Source organism: Xenopus laevis, chromosome 1L (genome assembly GCF_017654675.1).
Source record: "Xenopus laevis strain J_2021 chromosome 1L, Xenopus_laevis_v10.1, whole genome shotgun sequence".
Taxonomy (NCBI): domain Eukaryota; kingdom Metazoa; phylum Chordata; class Amphibia; order Anura; family Pipidae; genus Xenopus; species Xenopus laevis.
Window position 1 is genome coordinate 151,620,589 of NC_054371.1, and position 21,529 is coordinate 151,642,117.

General features: G+C 37.3%; 1 protein-coding gene across 1 annotated transcript; it reads left to right on the top strand.

Annotated features, from left to right (window-relative positions):
• Nucleotides 1-1,251: 1,251 nt before the first annotated feature.
• On the top strand, nt 1,252-21,205 carry nrl.L (neural retina leucine zipper L homeolog). The gene is made up of 5 exons (XM_018259602.2): nt 1,252-1,365; nt 3,941-4,027; nt 7,412-7,479; nt 17,763-18,185; nt 20,037-21,205. Exons 1-5 carry the CDS (start codon nt 1,293-1,295, stop codon nt 20,412-20,414), a joined length of 1,029 nt encoding a protein of 342 aa, XP_018115091.1. The 5' UTR covers nt 1,252-1,292; the 3' UTR covers nt 20,415-21,205.
• Nucleotides 21,206-21,529: the final 324 nt, after the last annotated feature.

The following is a 21,529-nucleotide window of genomic DNA, read 5'->3' on the forward strand; positions in this document are numbered from 1 at the left end:
ATAGATGCAGTTCATGCAGTTCTTCTCAGGTTAGGGGAAGCACTAAATATATATATATATATATAGTCACTTCCAAAATCGGCACTCACTACGTTCAAAGCAAATCCTGGTGCCTCTCTCATAAATAGAATAGTTAAACGCACTGGAGGCACGCACGGAGATCATTTTAGGTGAATTTATTCAATCCCCACATCAACGCGTTTCGGTTCCTTCTGAACCGTTGTCCTGATGACGTTCAGAAGTAACTGAAACGCGTTGATGTGGGGGAAGATGGGAAGATAGAATATAACTATATATTTATATATATAAATATAAATATATATATATATATATATATATATATATATATATATAAAACAAACAAGGGAAAGTTGTGCTCACCACTAATTTTTAAAACCATTAGGCGGGGGTGCAATGAGGCTGTGACCACAAAATACATATAGACAAATACAAGAGTCCTCTGCACTCAACCCATTATCAATATATTTAAGACAGCGACATTTTGTGCATACTGCTACTAAAAAATGCCTTACCCTTTAAACAAAACAGGTATTGTTTGTCCATATATTGCAATAAATTTAAGCTGGCCAACTACATATATATAATTTTTTTTATTACATTTATAATTAATTAAAACATTTTTTTATATATATACAGATTTCAAGGAAAATTATACAATATATATATATATATATATATATATATATATATATATATATATATATATATATATATATATATATATATATATTATTTATATAATTCAGTAGAGAAGAAGAGTGAGAACTGTTACATTAAAGAAGGTGCAAGGGCAACAATAATGGAAGCAGGCCCAGTGACTGCCTGGAGGTATAGAGGGCCCAATGGAGCACTGACTGATAACATTTTCATTATATGTTTATAGGTATATCTTATTCACAAAGGTAAAGGGAACATAAATTTACTCTGAGGCCCAACAACTTCCAGTTACGGCCCTGGGTGATGAGTTTATGAGAGATCTAGCTATTGTTATAAGTCACTGTTTTTTTGGAGTCCATAAAAAACAAAAAAGCATGGCAATTCACATAGCTAACCAAACAAATTCAGAATAATGCTGTCCATCAAAAATAACCCCTTCCCAATAAAGCTCATTTTAAAACAATGCAAAAAAACACAAGTAATCTGCTAAATCTAAGAAATAAGGTCATTGATAAAAAGCAAAGTCATACCAAATGCTTCAGCAGGAGTTCCAAACCATTATCTCTTGTGCAAGAGAAAGATAGGGTCATTAGTGTGCACAGACACACAGAAGCATGGCAACTCAGCATCGTCATACTTTTACATTACAAGCCCTAATGTCCTGCTTGCCGAACGCTGATGATGGAGGTAAATATAGATAGAAAAAAATAACATAACAGCTTACCAAAATTAGTTTTTTTTAACATTTTAGTATTCAAAATTTCTTTTTACATATATACTGTATATAATATTTGCTGCTTGATAAACTTCACTGACCTGTGCACGGGGAGCTTACTAAACCCTTTTGTCAGTAGGTCAGTGCTTTGGTAGTTTATTTAGTTAAAATACCTATATAAACTAGTCTCAGCACAACTTTAACACTGCTGTATAAATTGGTTGCTTTGGTTAGTGTTAGTGAGTCACAAAGGCTGCACTGGAATATCACACTCTGGAATAAAGTAGTGTTAAAAAAATAAAAGCTTTGTTTACATTTAGTTTCCTTATACATTTGGAACATTGTGTTCTGCAATAGATTTCTTGCTCCTATAAATGTTTATTTCTGTATTATGTTCAATGATATATTTTTAGCATAAATAGCATATCTATACAATTATGGCAAAACAGCATTAGAATATACCAATCAAGTTTGTAAAAGAATACATGAAGCCTGTATTATTCTGTGTATGTTACTGTGTAACTGACTCCACAATTTTTCACTGCCTCGTTTGTCCATTGACTTCAGTGGGATACACCAGGTCTGAGGTGGTTTAAAATTGAAGTGTAAATTACAGCTTTAACTTAAGGTAAAAACAATTATACACTTTACTATATCGATTGTAATTTTTTTTTGTAATTGTGATGCAGGGTGTTAGGGCAACAAATCCATCAAGCAACAAATTATAAACCTAAAACAATACAGGGTTCTTAAAATGGCAAAGTGGGGAAAGCCTCAGTATATCTTTTTAGTGTGTAAATAAAGTGTATAAACTGCAAAGTATTAGTTTATGAAATCTGCATAAAACAGAATTGTACTATATACTACAAAGCACCTTTCAGGGCAGCCATCCGACTGCAGAAGTTGCGTGCATGAATACACATGCTTTATTTTAGAAAGGGTGTGCCATTTAAAGGGTTTTCAGAGTTCAATCCCACTGTTTTGTGTATATACCACTGTTGCAAAATGGCTGCACATAGCTCTGGAACATAAGAACAAAGCCTATTGGAACAACATGAGATTACAAAGTATTGATATAATTCAAAGATATGGTTGACACCCTCATAAAGCTAAAAATAGACTTGCTTTATACAAAATTTAGTAATGAAAATGGATCTTCTGGTTCAAGCTCCTCTTTGAGGTCCATCGCTCAGGGCTTCTATCAAGGATACAAATGTAGGAAAATGACTATGGCAAAGGCCATTTAGATATAGCCTCAAGGACAATTAGGACAGCAAAGCTATAGTCTCAAGGACAATTAGGACAGGGGAAACTCTTTGTTAGGGGTAACATGAAGCATCTGAATATTGCTAGCACAGAGTGTCCCTGGGAATTTGCAGTGGAGGAAACTTCTGAAATGATCTAGTCAATTGCCCCATTGAAAGATAGTCATATAGGAAGGTTCTGGGAGTCTATGAGAGGTGTGCCAATAATGATAATAAAAGAGCCTATGGAATAGTGAACAGGAAACACCCATGCAATAATGAGATACTATGGCGCAAATTTAATAACCTCCGAAAATTTGCCAGCAACACTTCGCCAGGCGTAGATTCCGCTAATTCACTAAAATCTGAAGTTGGTCCAGGGTGCTGAACTCTGGCAAAGTTACGCTAGCCTTACTGCGCCAAGTGAAGCAAAGTTGCGCTAGCGTTGGCTAGTTTGCATACAGCGGGAAGTTAAAGTTGAATGGACGTACTGTATATGTTGCAGCAAATACATTACACTACACAAGCCCGGGAAACCTTAATAAAAGAGTTGTTATATTGCCCTACACATGAGCCCAATGTATAGTTTATGTGCCATATGTTAGGAAATGTAGGGGGGAAGCCTGTTACCCCCCAAAAAATGTATGCTCTTTTGAGGCCTATCACCCTGAAAAAAGAAAAAGACGCTAGCGTTTTTTGGGACTTAGAAAAATTTTCAACTATTTTTTGAGGAACTCCTATCTACCCTATTGCACTTCGCCTGGTTTGAGGTGGCAAAGGCAAGTCTGGCGCAAGAGGTAACGTTCAGTAAAATCCGCATCTTTGCCTAAGAGGCCTAAGAGCAAATCTTGTCCTGCAAGGTAATTCAGAACTGATAATGTCACTGGTAAAAAAAAATCCGAGATATGTAACATGTAGTGAGGTAAAGGACAGTGTTTGTGCCTCTCGACTGATACTTGTAGGGCAACTTAGATACACAGCCTGTACAGGGATCTAACAAAAAAGGTAACATAATGAAATGAAGACTACAACACATATTGAGCGTAGGGAGTTCAACAAAGTTCAGGTCTAAATGGAAGACATCAAACCTGGGCATCTATGTAGGATACTATGTACTACCTAATTGTCAGATTAGTCTGTCCAGAATTATTTCCATCAACAGTTACTAATGTTGATGTTTTGTTCACTTTGGTATATCTGTGTAAAGGTTATTTGTAAGCTGAGGGAGGAAACACTCACGGGTCTGATCAAGAGAGATCATTCTTATCCCCGAACTAACCATGTTTGCTTCTTTGTTTTCAAGGCTCATGGAAACAATGGGTTTCTGGGAAGCATCCAATGCAGAGCACAACAAGCAAAGAGCAGCAAGAAAGATTGTCTCCTGAAGCAGGTACCATCAGGATCTAAACATTTTTCTCACTGAAATTCATCTCTTTCTAACAAAAAATTTGGAAGTAAATTAGGAGATAATCTTTTCTCATCAGATCGAATCTTGCCCAATGAGTCTTGGGAGAAGGCCAAATCAAAAAAATGAATTCCTAAATGTCTTTGGCCATCCTCCCCTCCTTAAAGGGATACTGTCATGGGAAAAAAAATGAATCAGTTAATGGTGCTGCTCCAGCAGAATTCTGCACTGAAATCCATTTCTCAAAAGAGCAAACAGATGCCCCAAGTCATGTGACTTGTGCTCTGAAAGACTTCAATCACTCTTTACTGCTCTACTGCAAGTTGGAGTGATATCACCCCTCTCCCTTTTCCCCCCCAGCAGCCAAACAAAAGAACAATGGGAAGGTAACCAGATAACAGCTCCCTAACACAAGATAACAGCTGCCTGGTAGATCTAAGAACAACACTCAATAGTAAAAACCCATGTCCCACTGAGACACATTCAGTTACATTGAGAAGGAAAAACAGCAGCCTGCCAGAAAGCATTTCTCTCCTAAAGTGCAGGCACAAGTCACATGACCAGGGGCAGCTGGGAAATTGACAAAATGTCTAGCCCCATGTCAGATTTCAAAATTGAATATAAAAAAAATCTGTTTGCTCTTTTGAGAAATGGATTTCAGTGCAGAATTCTGCTGGAGTAGCACTATTAACTGATGCGTTTTGAAAAATTGTTTTTTTCCCAGTATCCCTTTAAAGAACCACTAAACCTTTAAAATGAATAAGACTAGAAATGCTGTATTTTATATACTGAACTTACTGCACTAGCTTGAAGGTTCAGCATCTCTATTACTATAATAATGATCCAGGTCTTCAAATTTGCTACAGGAGTTTTCCATCTTGGATTTTTTAGGAGTTTCAGTGACCTGCACATGCTCAATGTGCTCTGGGTAGCTCATGAGAAGCTAATCTTAGGGGATATTTCAAATCATCAAGCAGAAAATAAGGTCTGCCTGTCATATAAGCTTATACTACTAGGCTGATTATTACATTGTGAGTGAAGCAAATTGCACAAATTTTTTAACTGCCATGTACTAATATTCAGAATGAATTACAAATCAGCCTTGTGTTGTGACATTTATATTCTATATTTATACAGTATATTGTGCCGGTCCCTAAGCTCAGTAACTGAAAGCAGCACAGAACATGTGTTGCCAATCAGCAGAAAATAATATGGGGCACTACTAGGGGAATATATGGCACATATTTTCCCTGTTAAAGGGCTGTGATTGCTATATTGATACAGAATGCCAAAATATCATGTGCAGCATTTCCATCCTAAGTCTTTGTTAAAAGGGAGCTATCACGAAAATTAAAATTTAATATGTTTTCTCATACTGAAGTAAGAAACTTTTTAAATACAATCAATTAAAAATCCTGCATTGTTTCTGAAATAATCAAGTTTCTATCCATTATTACTCTCTCAGCATCTGTTACTCTTCATTTTGTCTTCATGCAGCAGTTGGGTGTCAGCTGAATGATCTAATATATCTTATAGGGAAAGCTTCCTTTCCTAGCAGATGTATTAGAGCTCACTCAAATAACTGATTGCAGTACAAACAAAATCTAACAAAATAACTGCCTTTTGCACAAATTCTACATGTAGAGAGAATTCTGGTGAGCTCTAATACATCTTCTAGGCAAAATGAGCCCCCCTATAAGATATATTGGATCATTCATCTGACACCCAACTCCTAAATGAAGGCAGAATGAGGAGAAACAGATGCTGAGAGAAGAATAGTAAAGATTAATTAAATTATTTCAGACATTTTTAATGGATTGTATTTTGAAAGATTCTTATTTCAGTATGCTGAAGCTAATATTACATTTTCATTTTCGAGATAGTTCCCCTTTAAACTTTAGTTTTCTTTTAAGATGCCAATTCAATATACCCTATTCCATCACCCAAGAACTTGCTTCTGTTGGCTACACAATCTAGAGGTGGCCATAGAAGTAACAATTATGATCGTTCTTGCAATCATTGGTCGCAGGAAAGATTGTTCATTTCGATTCAGATGTGTAGCGCTGAATTGTCAGATATACAGGTAGAAACAGTAGAATTCTACCTGTATCTGACGATTCAGCACAATGGCCGATGTTTGGGTGCCTTCAAAGACGCCCAATCAAAATTTTCCGGCCACCCTGATCAACGAGCTGATATCTAAGTCTTCTGCCGATACGGTCTCCCGCCATACACACACCGAATATCGTATGAAAATTTGTTTTCTACAATATTATCCATGTATCTATGGCCACCTTAACAGTCTGTTAAAAAATCTTCATTTAACTAGAGTCACTCTTTGCATGAGTTTCTATGTATAATTGTGCCCAACCAGCTATCCAGTAGCTGCTGCTTGCCTAAAAAACATGGTATCTACTGGCACTAAATGGTATTATATATATTTGCCTTTATCATTCACATTGTGTAATATTGTGTTTTAATGATCTGAATAACATGTTTCCTGCTGTAAAAATATTTAAATTTAAAAATGTTTGTATTTATAAAAAATGCATTTAACCAGAGTGACTTTATGGCTGAGGCCACGTGGAGCATCGGCTCCACTGCATTCAGCCTGTGTTTTTTTTGAAGGCTAAGAGAAGTGGATCCGGAGTTGGGGAAGTGAGCAAATCCGCTTCTTTCAGTCTGCAAAAAACAAAACACAGGCTGAGAGCAGCAGATCCAATGCTCCATGTGCCAGTAGCCTATAGCTGAAAGCAAAGGAGAAAGAGGAATGACATAGTAGAAAAAAATAAATAAAAATATAAAAACCCTGATAAAAGAAAATGTAATTCTAAGCAACTTTCCAATATACATTAATTACAAAATGTTTGTCTTTAAAATTATTTTAAAAATAATAAATAAATATATATCACAGCAAGGAGTGCAGGTAATATAAAGAATCAGACAGATACTGCTTTTAATATCAATTACATATATGAATAACTTTAAAACTATTTTAATCAATGTGTATTGAAAATTTGTCTAGATTTACATTTTCCTTTTTTGTGAAGTTCTGTTTGGCTGAATCTTTTTGTTTTTCAGAATTTGCAGAATATTTGCGTTTTAATGACATTTCCATTGAGACCTTTAAAAAACATATATCTGTTTTGTTTCAAACTGCTTTAGATACTTAGGAGTAGGGCCGAAATATGATATTTTGAGTGTTATTTGTATTTTTCAATAAGTTGTGCTGTTAAAATAAGTTTGGTTATCTTTATAGAGCGTATCTTGTTTATACATTGAGAAGAATTCAGAAATAGTTATAAAACGTGTACTGCTGATTAATGAAAAGGTGTAGAATATTTTTAATTTGTTAAAAATCTTTTCCAGGTACTCGCTGTTACTGGGTCAGTGCTCCACATGAGACTTACTTTAAGTGCACTAAGCCTACCATACAGGTAATGCATAATGAGCTGAACTATTATTGCTGCACCATATTAACTATATCTTACGGAGTGAGTGTCTTGCTTGTACAAAATAACCAACAGAACTATTTAAATATTTCCGTAGGTTATTTTGTACAAGCAAGAAACATCAGAGAAAGTGATTCCCAGGCAGAGAAACTAAAACTTGAGCCTCTCCTGTGTATATTGCTAAAAGAACAGAATAGGTAGCAGGTCTGGACTGAGAATTAAAATAGGCCCTGGCATTTCAGGTACACCGAGGCTCAAACAGCCCCTACCAGCCCACTAAATACTGACTGTCTATGGCAATGTATAGCAGCCCCTCTGGCAATTGCAAGAACCCACAGATTCCCAGTCCGGGCCTGATAGGTAGGATAAATGCTTTCTACCTGGGGTGAAGTCCTGTTTTTCAAATTCTATAGAATCCAGCCCACTGCATGACTATTACAGGCTGTGTTCATCTGTGTGTGTTTCACTTGTCTATTTCATCAAAGAAGTTTCTCACTCACGTGTGCCTGGGGGTGGGGTCCTGCATCTGTTGAATCATTTTCCAGAACAATTCACCACTTTAAATCCAAAGCCATGGTGTGACACAACATGGAACAAGTTGTATTGTAGTCATATCCTCTGCACTTATGGTAAACATATAAAAAACTGTTAGGGACATCATGCTTCAGAAATATGTGCTTCAGAAATAGTGATACAAACTTTAAAGAGATGACCAGAGCACAACCTCTGACAGCATCTGTATTCATTACAACCTACAGACAACTGCTGAAGGCACACAGGGCGTATTTTAGGCTTGAGTATTAGGCCTAACTAGGGGGGTTATTGGTATTCTGCTTGTGCAGGTGTAGGTTTGTAACTCTTTGTATTTTTCATAGGAATGCCATTTTCCCCCTAGTTCTGTCTCTGTGGGGACTTGTTGGAGGTAGTGTTGGTGGGGTGGATTTACAGGGGGAACCATTAGGGTTGCCACCTTTTCCGGAAAAAAATACCGGCCTTCCTATATATTTATAATTTTTCCCTATTAACAAAATTGGGATCAACCAGCATTTTTACCGGCCAGGTCGGTAAAATACTGTCCAGGTGGCAACCCTAGGCACTGTACATATATGTCTTGATGGAGGTAGTGTGGAGGGGGGTGGGAGAGGATTTACAGGTAGTGAGCAGGGGCACATTTAATGTATTAGTTCATGCCTTGGGTGAAAATACTACTTGTCCTGGGACTGGAGGTGAATATGTATTTTCTGTCCTAGATATTCTAGGAACTATAGCAGCAGGTCCGGACTGAGAATTAAAATAGTCCCTGGCATTTCAGGTACAAAGAGGCCCAAACAGCCCCCACCAACTAAATACGACTTTCTATGGCACCTTATACAGCCCCTCTGGCATTTGCCAGAACCCACAGATTGCCAGTCCTGGCCTGTATAGCAGAATGACTAATTCAGCAATATTTCCCCAATATTTCTACCTACTTCATAAGATAAGTGGGCCCTAACCAAAGATTGAACATGCAAAGGGGAAAAGGTTGGAAAATGTTGAATCTTTAATGGAGCTTGAACTGTGAAAGTTTGGCAACCACTGGTATAAAGTCTGTATAGGCTTATGGTGAAAATATGAAAGGGCTAATGCAATGTGTCCCATACTGAGATCCACTGTGGCCTGGGGCCCCTCAGGAGATCCTCTAGTATTTTGGCAGGCCAATCTGTCCCTAGTGGTTTGGATAGCATTGTGATATATTATAAAAAAGTCACACTGCCATATACACACATAGATTAAGTGTGTCTTTTGGCTTTACATAAGTATATGTAAGCGTAGTCTGTTTGCACAGCATTTTAAATGTATAGTTGTAGAAGGACCCTAAGACAGAAGGGCATGGTCCTTAGAGTGGCGTGCAAGTTAGTACCTCTGTTTTGAATCCAAAAACACAATACAGGCACATAATGTCAGAATAACTATATTCACGAGCAAGTCAAGAAATGATCAACTTGTTTCCATTCAGCTGTACTGACACTGTAGGTACCAGTATGAACATTTGTTCAATTCAGTTTTTTTCTGCATATACAAGTGCTAACTAACATCAAAATCAACGTTCATTGTAAACATTATATCTTTTAGTACCTCTGTAACAAAATTATGTTTAAAAGGCTTATGCACAACTGTGTATTAAAAAAAATGAAACTATTTGATTTCAGATTGTCGTGATGAATACATTTGGAATTCTGTGGTCCCTTTGGCACCCTTACTTTTTCAACATGGTCAGGGTTGTTTAGCATGAGTGGTGCTGAGAAACTCCCATCACTCTGGTCTTTGGAAAGGATAACAAGGGTTAAATACATATTCAGAAAAGCCCCTAAACCAGCTTTTATAGACTCTTTCCAGTCCAGCTCAGATGTACATAAGCTTATAATATTGGACCATAGTTCTTCGCTAAGGGAGTTGTAAACACAGCAGGTGTTTAAATATACTATTAAAATACAATCTGAACTCATGAAAAGTATATGTTACATTTAATGTTTTTTTCAGTGGCAAACAAGTGCATAGTAGTGTAGTCAATATACATTTTTATTGTATTTAAGATGATCAATAAAGCATAAGAAGCAGTATGTTGTGCTTCAGATCTAAAAACACTTGTAGTTACAGGACTAAGATCTGTTATCGGATAAGCGATCTTTCTGTAATTTGGATATCCATACCTTAAGTCTATTAAAAAATTACTAAAACATTAATCAAACACAACAGAATGGTTTTACCTTCCATAAGGATTAATTCTATCTTAGTTGGGATCAAGTACAATGTACTGTTTTATTATTACAGAGAAAAAATAAATCATTTAAAAAATAATTATTTCATTAAAGGCCTTCCTGTAATTGGGAGCTTTTTGGATAATGGGTTTTCCAGATAACAGATACCATACCTGTATGACAAAAATCAAATTTGAATCATTAGCTTATTTGTTTAGGTGCAGGGCTGCTCCTGCCGCCATTGTGTCAGCCCAGGTGCAGGCACAGGCAGCAGATTTCGGCGTGAGTATTCAAACTCTTGCATATCCCATACCTCCTATCATTTGTAAAATAGAATGATGGACAAAAAGATCTGCCATGTTACTATTCCCATTTTATGGCCACATTCCCATAAATACCACATCGATTTTATAAAATTTGGTAGGTTATGGAAAGTTTTAACACATTTCTGGGGGTTATTACAGTTTTGCAAATGAAGGTGAATTGCCCTTTAAGCTGCAAGTCACAGATTCCCCAAGAGATTTGCTTATCTTAAATAGTTACAATTGTATTTTTGCGTATCTTAAATGGTTAAAAATGTATCTGCCGTGTAGCTGCCAAGTATTCTGGGCTCTCTTCCAAAAGCCTCTTTATTTAATTACATTTCAGAAACTTTGTATCTTTTTCTGGCTGTTCAGTGCGGGAGATCAAAGAGAAACTTGGGACATTTCAGTAACAATCCGGGACTGCGGGTTGAGCTGTTAAAATCAGGACTGTCCCAAGAAAAACGGGACAGTTGGGAGGTATGATATCCTCACCAAAATTCGCTGCAGACTGCCAGTGTAGGGGGGCTGAATCTGCATATTTTATTCGGCTGATTTGAGGCAATAGTCCATTATGGCTTGTTAATCTTTTCCATTCGTTTGAAGTGATTATATTTTGTATATTTAATCTTGTATACATTCAGTATAATTTGGTATATTTGAATTTCATCTGTTTATAGCCATCATATATCCAAAATAATATCCCCTTTTTGCTACATTCACTCATTTTTTTGTACTTTTATTCTTCAACTTTCTCATTGCCATCTTATTTCTTTAGTTTCACCCTCTCACGCTGTCTTCTTTCAAGCAATACTTTTCTACTATTGCTGTGATGCGCCTCACCAAATTTTACCCTTTTATAATCCATTCATGGCCACTTGGTGATTCCATTCAAGCTTAGAAAGGCCATGTTGCTTCAATATCCATAATATCTGCAATATCTGTAATATCTGCCATTAATGTGTTACTTTCTATATCCTGCTTGTCTTACAAAGATCCCAGTGGAGGGTCCTGTATTCATATTTGTGGTAATACTTTTACCCACACACACTCGGCAGGCACAGATAAATGACCATATAAAAAAAAAAAAACATTCCACAGAGAAGTTATTATATTAATAGCACATATTTAAAGGTCCAAATCTTCCACATTGATGTGCAATAGATGGCTGTACACATCAAATATACATATTATATACAAATATTAACCAATACAGGGGTTAAAGATATTAACCAACCACATGTGATTAGAGTGATTATGATCTATTCCAGACACTGAAATTTTATTTTGTGTTACCATTTAATCTTAGGAGAGATTAGGTTTTGATACATCCAAGATTGAAGAATTATCTGACTGATGATTGAGGTCATCACTTCCACTTCCAAGCCAACATTGTGTATATCAAATATTCCCAATTTGCAGCACCAGCACCCTGGCTTGGGGTTAGTTGACATCTCTAAATAAATTCTGGGAGCTGTAGTTCAAGGGCAGTTGTAGTGTCACAGGTTGGACAGCCCAATTTTTTAAGATCAATTCTTTATTGATATATTTACACAGATCCATTCCTCATTCCCCCTCAATCTGCTACCCATCTTTCTGTATATACACACTGTCTGTATGTCACTGCGTGAGTTTAATCCCATCTCTCTTTAAAGGATTGTTTTGTGTAATCCCTTTAACACTTCATTCTGCTAATTATCCAGAGATTGGAGGGGGGGGGACAGGCACCATTACATCATGGACAGGGGGAGGTAGTCGGTGTGACCCCACGGTAACCGCACTAACCCAACAATAGAGGCACTGCCTGTAACTAATACACTGTGACAGGGGGATTAGAGAGGGATTCACACAAACACACACACACAATGACAGCCTGACACACGAAGACAGACCCACACCTGATACGCACAATGGCAAATCAACGCCAGGAGCACAACATTTTGGATACATGTATTCCAGCACACAGCCACTGATATGCACTTGTGTCACATAAAATAACGGTACTCACTATTATACAACAAACCTCTGAAATATAGTGTCTAACTTTTTTTCTACAAGTAGCCTGCTCGCAGCATTCAGTATAATATTATTACCTTGCTTTTTAAGTTGTACAGCTTGACAAACACTATTGATGCTGTGTAAATAAAGTTTACTTGTATTACAAACAGCAGTGATACACACAACCCCTTTTAATCAACTACTCACACCTGTAACTGACACACACACACTGTTGTATGGCCAGCAGCGGTTTGTACACATTAGTATGTACAGGCAACAAAGCCTTTGCCATACAGTTAGTTTGTAGAGGTGACTTGCTAATAATGGTTAATATTAAAGATGGTCTATTTATTATGCAGGAGTGATATCACATCTATCAATCAATCAGTCTATCTATCTATCTATCTATCTATCTATCTGTCTGTCTGTCTGTCTGTCTGTCTGTCTGTCTGTCTGTCTGTCTATCTATCTATCTCTCTACCCAATGCATCATTCTATTACTTATCTATCTTTCTAACCAAACAATATCCAGTTATTTAAGTATCCAGTGATTAAGTTGATCTATCTATTGCTCTATCTCTCTCTCTCTCTGTCTTTATTAATTAATTTATCTTCCTCTTGACCACATATCTCCTTCTCTATCTATCTATCTATCTATCTATCTATCTATCTATCTATCTATCTATCTATCTATCTATCTATCTATCTATCTATCTATCTATCTATCTATCTATCTATTATCATTTATCTCTATCTCCATCTATCTATGTCTCCTTTTTTAGTCATCTGTTAAACTTTATCCATTCATACAACCACATGTGTCTACATTGTTACTGGGTAGAACTCACATGTAGAATGGGCAGAGACAGTGCCAACATTTCCGCCCTCCACCTCGTACATTCTGCCCACCCCCCTAACTAGAGAGATTTAGCCCTGTCTCTGACCGCTCCAACATTCTGTGAATAATTTTCTAACCCCTCTCATTGCCCTCTGTCCCCTCCTCATCCAGCCTCCAGCAGCAGTCATTGGAGAGCAGCTAATGAGATAAATGTGAGCTCACAGGCCTGCTATTTAACCCCTGCACCTGGGTCATTAGTTGCAGACAGGGCAGTTTAGGAGAGTGAAGTTTCGGTAAATTGGCACCAAGGGGCAGAGCAGGCTTTGCCCAGGACTCGTATGGGGATCTGTGAGAAGGCAAAGAAAAGGAGGAGCTGAGCCCAGTGTTACACATTCAGAGTAAGTTACACTCCTACCTGCTTCATGCACTTGTCAATTAAACATGTGCCTGGTTATCATACCCATCTGGGTTATGCTTGTTGCAGGCTTTGTACAATTATTTTAGAAATATATCAGTATCAGCATGTCTTATAATGATTATTGCCTATTCTCCTACACATTCTAACCAATTTCAATTTCTAGACTGTTTAGAGTGTAAGCAGTATATAATCACAAATCAATGCAAATAGTGTCAAGAATAATGCCCTTGGGGTCATTAGAAAGGCAAACTGCAAATAGAAAGTAAAAATGTGGATACAGATCTCACTGGAGCTATGTAAGTCCTCCAGTTTCACTTGTTTCTTGTTCATATAGACTGAAATATATTAGTAGAATGGATTAATGACTAATTGCTAAATGTTTAATACAATACAGAACTGGGGAAGTGCTTATTCTATTTTTCTATAACACATTATTCACCAGACAGAAAAAAGTCTACTTTACATTAATATAACTCAACCCAGGTTTTGGGCATTACAACTCCCAGAATCCTGGAAAAGATTGCTGGACCATGTATTATACATCTTTTTAATCAGTATGTGTTCCTAAATCCTCTTCCTACCTCTCTGATCTGAAGCTCAGTGACCCTGATATCCTCAAGCAAAGTGAAACATTACTTTTAGGAATCCAACCTGGTATCCCCTTGTTAGCCTAAATAATACTCAACATACTTTATTTTATACATTTGTATTATTATTTTGCTATTAGCAATCATTGTATGTCTTTAAAAGTTTATTTTGCTATTCATATTACCTCTTTTCCTAATAACTCCCCCTTACACACTCATCCACTATAAAGTGTTCTGGATGATGCTCTTTTGAAGATGGGAAGCTGAGGAGGAGGTTGTCAGACAGTATCACTCAGAGCTGAGTACTAAATCCAGGATAAGAAGCAGCTCAAAGACAGAATTATCTTCACGTTATGGGACAAGTGAGGTCTTGGGAAACATATCCTACTTTCTGGGATGGTGTTTTAACAAGGAATCCTGAAAGAGATGAGAGCAATTTAATAGAAAATACAGTTTTTAACCATTTGAAGTGAGGGTGGTGTGGATAAGAAAGTTAGATGGAATAGAGATTTATTGGCTACACATTGCACAAAACAGGCTTGTGTCCTTTATAAAGACTTGATGAGGATAGACAGACAGTACTTAAAACAGCTATGTAGTTACACAATATATATATTTTTTGTAACATTTAATTAAACCTAAATCCCATCCCTGTAATTTCCTTTCAGTGACTTGAAACCTATAGTTATTGTATATTATGTTCAGGCAGCAAATTGTATCCGGCTATATTGTTACTGCTTTGGCAGGTAGTGGTCTATAGAAAATGTATATAGGAGTGGGATCTGTTATCTGGAAACCTGTTATCCAGAAAGCTACAAATTCTCATAGACTGTATTTTAACCAAATAATTCACATTTTAAAAAAAATATTTCCTTAACCTCTGTAATATTAAAACAAAGTGAACAATTGCCTTTGTGGGCACTTTGCCCCTCACACGACAGTAGGATAGTGATTGTGAATTTTATAGTTTGCGATGGTGTACAGTGTATGTAATAAAACTTCTTAATGAAAAGTTTTTTCCAAAAGTTTACTCCACTTTCAAGCAGGTATTAAAGGTTCTCAATGCGCTATTAAAATTCGCAATGTCATAAAAGCCCAATGAAGAATATTACATTGCCGCATGCAAATTTTTAATCGCAAATTTGTTTTCTTTGCAAATTTTATTACATTTCCCCCAAAGGATCTTTTGGGGGCAAAACAATCCTATTGGGTTTAATTAATTTTTTTTTTTTTAGCAGACTTAGGGAGAAATGTTATAAAATTCACAAAGAGCAAAAGTTTGTGAATAAAAATTCACCTGTCGCAATGTAATATTCTTTGTTAGGCTTTTATTGCATTGAGATTCTTAATTGTGCATTGTGGACCTTTACCACCTGCTCTGGGGTTGCGTTGTATACGCATGGTATACGCATTGAGAAATTTTTATTACATACACTGTGAACGTTTGCAATTTGGTTCCTTTGAGAGGAAGTTGCTAACGCTAGCAAGCATCTTTGTGAACGTCTTTTTGTGATAATGAAGCATATTACATTCCCCTTTAAGGTTTTGTGTTCCAAATTACAGAAAGACCCTTTATCTGGAAAACCCCAGGTCCTGAGTTTTCTGGATAATAGGTCCCATACCTGTATTAGGAGCTGCACACACTGTTTAAGTCAGTCCCATATTAGTCCCTGTCCAAGTGAAGCTTACTGTCTAAGCTCCCTTTGACATTCAAATACACTAGGACCTATCTTTCTAGATCATATATCGTCCCGACTTGGTCAAGCATAATATTCTTGAAAGGTATTTAGGAGCATACCAAATAACATCTTCACTATTTTTTCATGTGGCCTCATAACCAGAAAAAGGAAATTGATTGATTATCATAGTGTGATATCAATAAGCCTGAATCAAATCATCTGAGGAATTCTTATATGTGGATGGCCAGGGATTGGTGCAATAGAAAGTAACATATAGGGGCAGATTTAGCAAGGGTCGAATTTTGAAGTAAAAAATACTTCGAAATTCGACCATCGAATTTAAATACTTCGAATTCCAATATCGAATTCGAACTTTTTTCATCGAATTTGGGTATTCTGCGGTCGAAGTAAAATTGTTCGATCGAATTGTTAAATCCTTCGAATCTAATGATTTGAACGATTTTATCGTATGATCGAACGATTTTACTTCGACTTTAAAAAACTTAGAAAAATGCTGTAGAAGCTCCCCATAGGCTAACATTGCACTTCAGCAAGGTTTAATTTGGCGAAGTCAAAGTTTTTTTTAAAGAGACAGTACTTTGATTATCGCATGGTCGAATATTCAAACTATTTTACTTCTAATCAAATTTCGAAGTCGTAGTATCCTATACGATGGTCGAAGTATCCAAAAAATTACTTAAAATTTTGAATTTGTTTACTTTGAAAATTCCCTCAAATTCACTTCGACCCTTGATAAATCTGCCCCATACTGTGTATTGATTAGTTCCTTTATAGGGTCAAGCTGTTGTTCATGTTTGATCTTTTCACATCAAATGGAGCCTTGTCTCCTACATTAATTAACAGTGTTATTATACAATCCCCTCCTTAGTTACAGGCCTCTCCAGGACAGCATTTTGGCCAAAATTAACCTTAGGTACTCTTTGGTGGTCATACATGAAACTTAGGGTCCCACAGGTTAAATCTACACTATTGAATTGTTGTATTAATTCAGAATGATGGCTGTTATTCTGCTCACTTCCACTTGTAATAATGCCTTATCCATGTGCAGAGTTGATCATCTTCAACTTGTATATACTTGGCCAGGAAATATGGGTAAAACCTACTAGATTACCCAGACAAATCTGGGTATGTACAACCACCTTAAGGCAGAGGTTTTCCAACTTTTTATACGCCAGCATATTTGACAAGGAGACGTTTCTTAGACTTTAAAAGTCTGATCAAGGGTTGCCACCTGGCTGGTATTTTACCGCCTGGCCAGTAAAAATGATGGTTGATCCCAATGTTATTATTAGGGAAAAAAGATAAATATATAGGAAGGCAGGTATTATTTTCCAGAAAAGGTGGCAACCCTAGTGTGATCATATTAGGGTGACGACTCAGTTGAGAATAATTACTCATTTTTCTTCCAAACATTGGTTTTATATTTATTGTTGTCTGTTAGAACCCTGGCAGTTATCTTATAAAAGTACTAAATAGTCAACACTCCACAGTTTTTATGTCTCCCTTAAACTAAATTCCATATCTAAATTCTATACCTCCCCCCCAACGGTATTTTGCTAAGATTTGATTGTTCTCAAATCTACTGTTTGAGTTTTGATCTTTAGTTTGTTTAATAATCACGAAAGGTAATTTTCTTAGGCATTATCAATCTATTAACTATGTCTTCAATTTTGCTTTCTCGATCTAGATGGCACTCGCTGATCTACCCAGCACTCCCTTGGCCCTTGAATACCTTAATGATTTTGATCTAATGAAGTTTGAGGTGAAGAGGGAACCACCTGAACCTCGGGCCTCACGTCTTGCTCCTCCTCCTTCTCTGGGTTCAACCCCATGCAGTTCTGTGCCACCCTCACCTACCTTCAGTGACCAAGCTGAGTCATGTCCACCCAGGCCTAGTCTGGAGGAACTGTATTGGATGGCAGCTTTACAGCAGCAGATGGGGGGCGAAGGACTACCACTGACACCAGAGGATGCTGTTGAGGTCCTAATGGGAGGTGGTGGAGCACCAACAATGCAGGGTATGGAAGGGGGTTACAGGCCACATCCCCACAGCTCCCACCCCGTTGGCTACCTGTTAAGCCCAGAAGACATGAATGCACAACAGCACCAGGTGAGTGAAAAATAAGTGCTGAGGAACAAAAGCATACTGAACAGAGACAGAAATTAATTTAAATTAATGAATAATCTGAAAAATTATACAGTGAAAAAGAACAAGAATATAAAAGCAAAAAAAGAAGAAGAAATTTGGGATGTGGGATAAATTCCACATTTTGACAGCCTAGCATGTCCTAACCATTGCCTACCTGGAAACAAGAAGAAAAGAGAGCAGATGAGACATGTGAATGGTGATCAAAATGAATTTTACTGGAACCTTCAGTCACATGATTTCTCACAGGATACCCAGTGACAGACAGTCTGGGTCAGTCTCCCAGGGGAAATGAGTACAAAATAGCACTGAGGTGATAAGAAGAGTCAATTTCTGTCGTGTGGCATTTCCCCAAATATTTCAAACGTGGAGCTGTCAATTAAAAATAAAGTTGAGGCAAATTGTGGGTTTTTGATATTTTTGTTCAGTTCTATGTGTAGAAAAAAATTATTAAAGGGGTTGTTCACCTTTGAATTGACTTAGTATGATGTAGAGGGTGATATTCTGAGACAATTTGCAATTGGTTATCATTTTTTATGTGTGTTTTTGAGTGCATTTTATTCAGCAGCTCTCCAGTTTGCCCTTTCAACAATCTGGTTGTAAAGGTCAAAATTACACTGGCAACTATGCACTGATTTGAATAAGAGACTGGAATAATAACAGGAGATGGTCTTAATATAAAAATGAATGAGTTACATTAAAATGTGTTAAACACAAATCCTTGCTGAGTGGGTTGTCCACTTTCCTCTGTCAGTGTATACATGCCCTCACTTCTGTAGCTCTATTGATAGGCCTGGTGTTGGCCGGTGTGGAGCTACATGGAGCAGATATCAGTGAAGAAACGTGATAGTGTGCATTTTCACATCAATATCTGCTCTGTGCAGCTCCATACATGCCTGTAAATGGAGCTACTGGAGTGAGGGCATGTATACAGTAGATTTGCTTTCTTCTGCCTGTGTATAAAATGCAGGCAGGGTAAAGCAGACAATTCTCTAAATGTGCCCTTGCCCTAAGATTCATACTAACAAGGTACAATTTTCAAGAGCCAATTAACTTTCATTTATGTGCTTTTGGAGTGTTAAAGAAAAGCTTAGTACCTAGAGGAAACCCATGCACACATGCAAACATCTTCTAGATAGTTCCCTGACTGGAATTGAACTCAAGACCCCAGCACTGGAAGGCAGCAAGTTGCACTTTATAAAATTTGCTAAAATGATGCACTTTTAACATAGTTCCTGATTTAGCTGGCAAAATCTATGGATATGGTTTCTCCCTCCAAAGAAAATGGATTTGTGAATTTCTCACTATGATTGATTTTAAACATAACATTGCTCAGGCCCTTTCATCAAGGCTTAGTAGTCTTGTATATAGTAATAGGTGAAGATGCTTTGTGTATATGTGTGACACTGTGCGTGAGAGGATTTGTCAGTACCATTATAGACACAAAGCCGGACATGTCACTGATCACTTAATCTGCTAATATCAAGAGATGTGGGAGGAGGGAGAGGAAACCAGAAAAAGAAGCCAGAAGGGGGATTAAAAGGAGAGAATTAATAGAATAATAGGGGAATGTAATACATGTTACAAAGTTTTCTACAGATCTAGTAATACACACAGCAAACCATCATCAAAAGCAACTGGTCTGCTGTCTGGATGCGAACAAATAAACTGTGCACTTATACAAAAAAAGAGTATTTATCAAAATGACTGTATTAAACCACAGCACCCTTATGTTACCAATTTCCTTAAATTTTCAAGGTTACCCTGTTCTCTATTTCTTAGCTGCCTTAACAGACCACTCCTCTTGTTCCCTAGCTTTCGCCTTTGTCTGAGCGCTTTTCTGATGACCAGTTGGTTGGAATGTCTGTCCGGGAATTGAACCGGCAGCTTCGTGGGTTCAGTAAGGAGGAGGCCTTACGACTGAAGCAGCGCAGGCGCACCCTGAAGAACCGTGGATACGCCCAGTCATGCCGATACAAGAGAGTACAGCAGCGCCATGTCCTAGAGACAGAAAAATGTCAGCTCTCTCGCCAACTTCAACATCTTCAACAAGAGGTGGCCCGTATCACCCGAGAAAGGGACGGCTGGAGAGCTAGATATGAAAAACTGCTGAGTGCCACGGGAGGGGGGGCAGGGTCAGATGTACTAGGGGCAGGGGGAAACACAGGCCCAGGAGCTGAGCTCTTTCTGTGATCTTCAAATCAGAACACTCCACCCCAAATCTAAGGAGCTGCTATTATGTAGGGGGCACCCCTCTTCTCAAATAGAGATATACTCCACCACAGAGACACTGGGCACATGGCCCCTACAAGTTGATAACATTCAATGCAATCAGAAGCAAGAAAGGTCACTCAGGGCTGTTCCCCTAATGGTCTTCAGTTAGGAAATACAACAGCTTTCCAAGATTCAATAAACTATACTGAACTCCTTTAGGCACCATAGGGGATAATATAATAATACTGTTTTGGTGGTCAGTCCCACTAATTTCCAGCGCCAGCATGTCTCAGAGTCCCCAAGACAGGTCTGCACTTTTATTTTAAAATGCAACAATTTCACCCAGAGCCAATTTAATCTTCTTTTTTTTAGAGGATTCTTCCTTGCACCATCCCTAGGATTTATAACTGATTTATACATTTTTATATCACTGATTGCTCTGGGGCTGGCTGAGCCTGTTCCTGATATTTGAGAATTACCTTTACCCCTACTCCCATTAGCATTCACCCCTTCACGAAACTGAGGAAGATTCTGGTTGTATTTTGAGGGAAAGAGTAAATTATTTTTTATGTGTGATTGTGAACTTAATTAATATGCAGTATATTGCATGCTCCTGCCCCTGCTTTGGTGGGGCAGAGCTAGCAGGTTACTAGGCAGAGCTGACTGTGTGTGTTGTGAAAAACTTAATGAATTGTTTTTTTTTCTTATTATTTTGTATTCCAAGAAAAATAACACAAAAAATAAAATAAATTACTTATTTAAACATAGAAGAATAAACTATGCAGAGTTTTTACAGCAAAACAATGTGCAAGATGTTTATTAATGAGTAGATTTACAGGTATAGGATCCTTTATCCAGAAACCCGTTATCCGGAAAGCTCTGAATAACCGGAAGGCCATTTCCCATAGTACCTAATACTTGATCCCAGCTGAGATATAATTAATCCTCATTGGCTGCAAAACAATCCTATTTTATATTTACATTATTTTTTAGTAGACTTTAAGTATGGGTATGCAAATTACGGAAAGATGCGTTATCCAAGCATTCTGGATAACAGGTCCCATACCTGTAATAGAATATTTGAGACAATTACA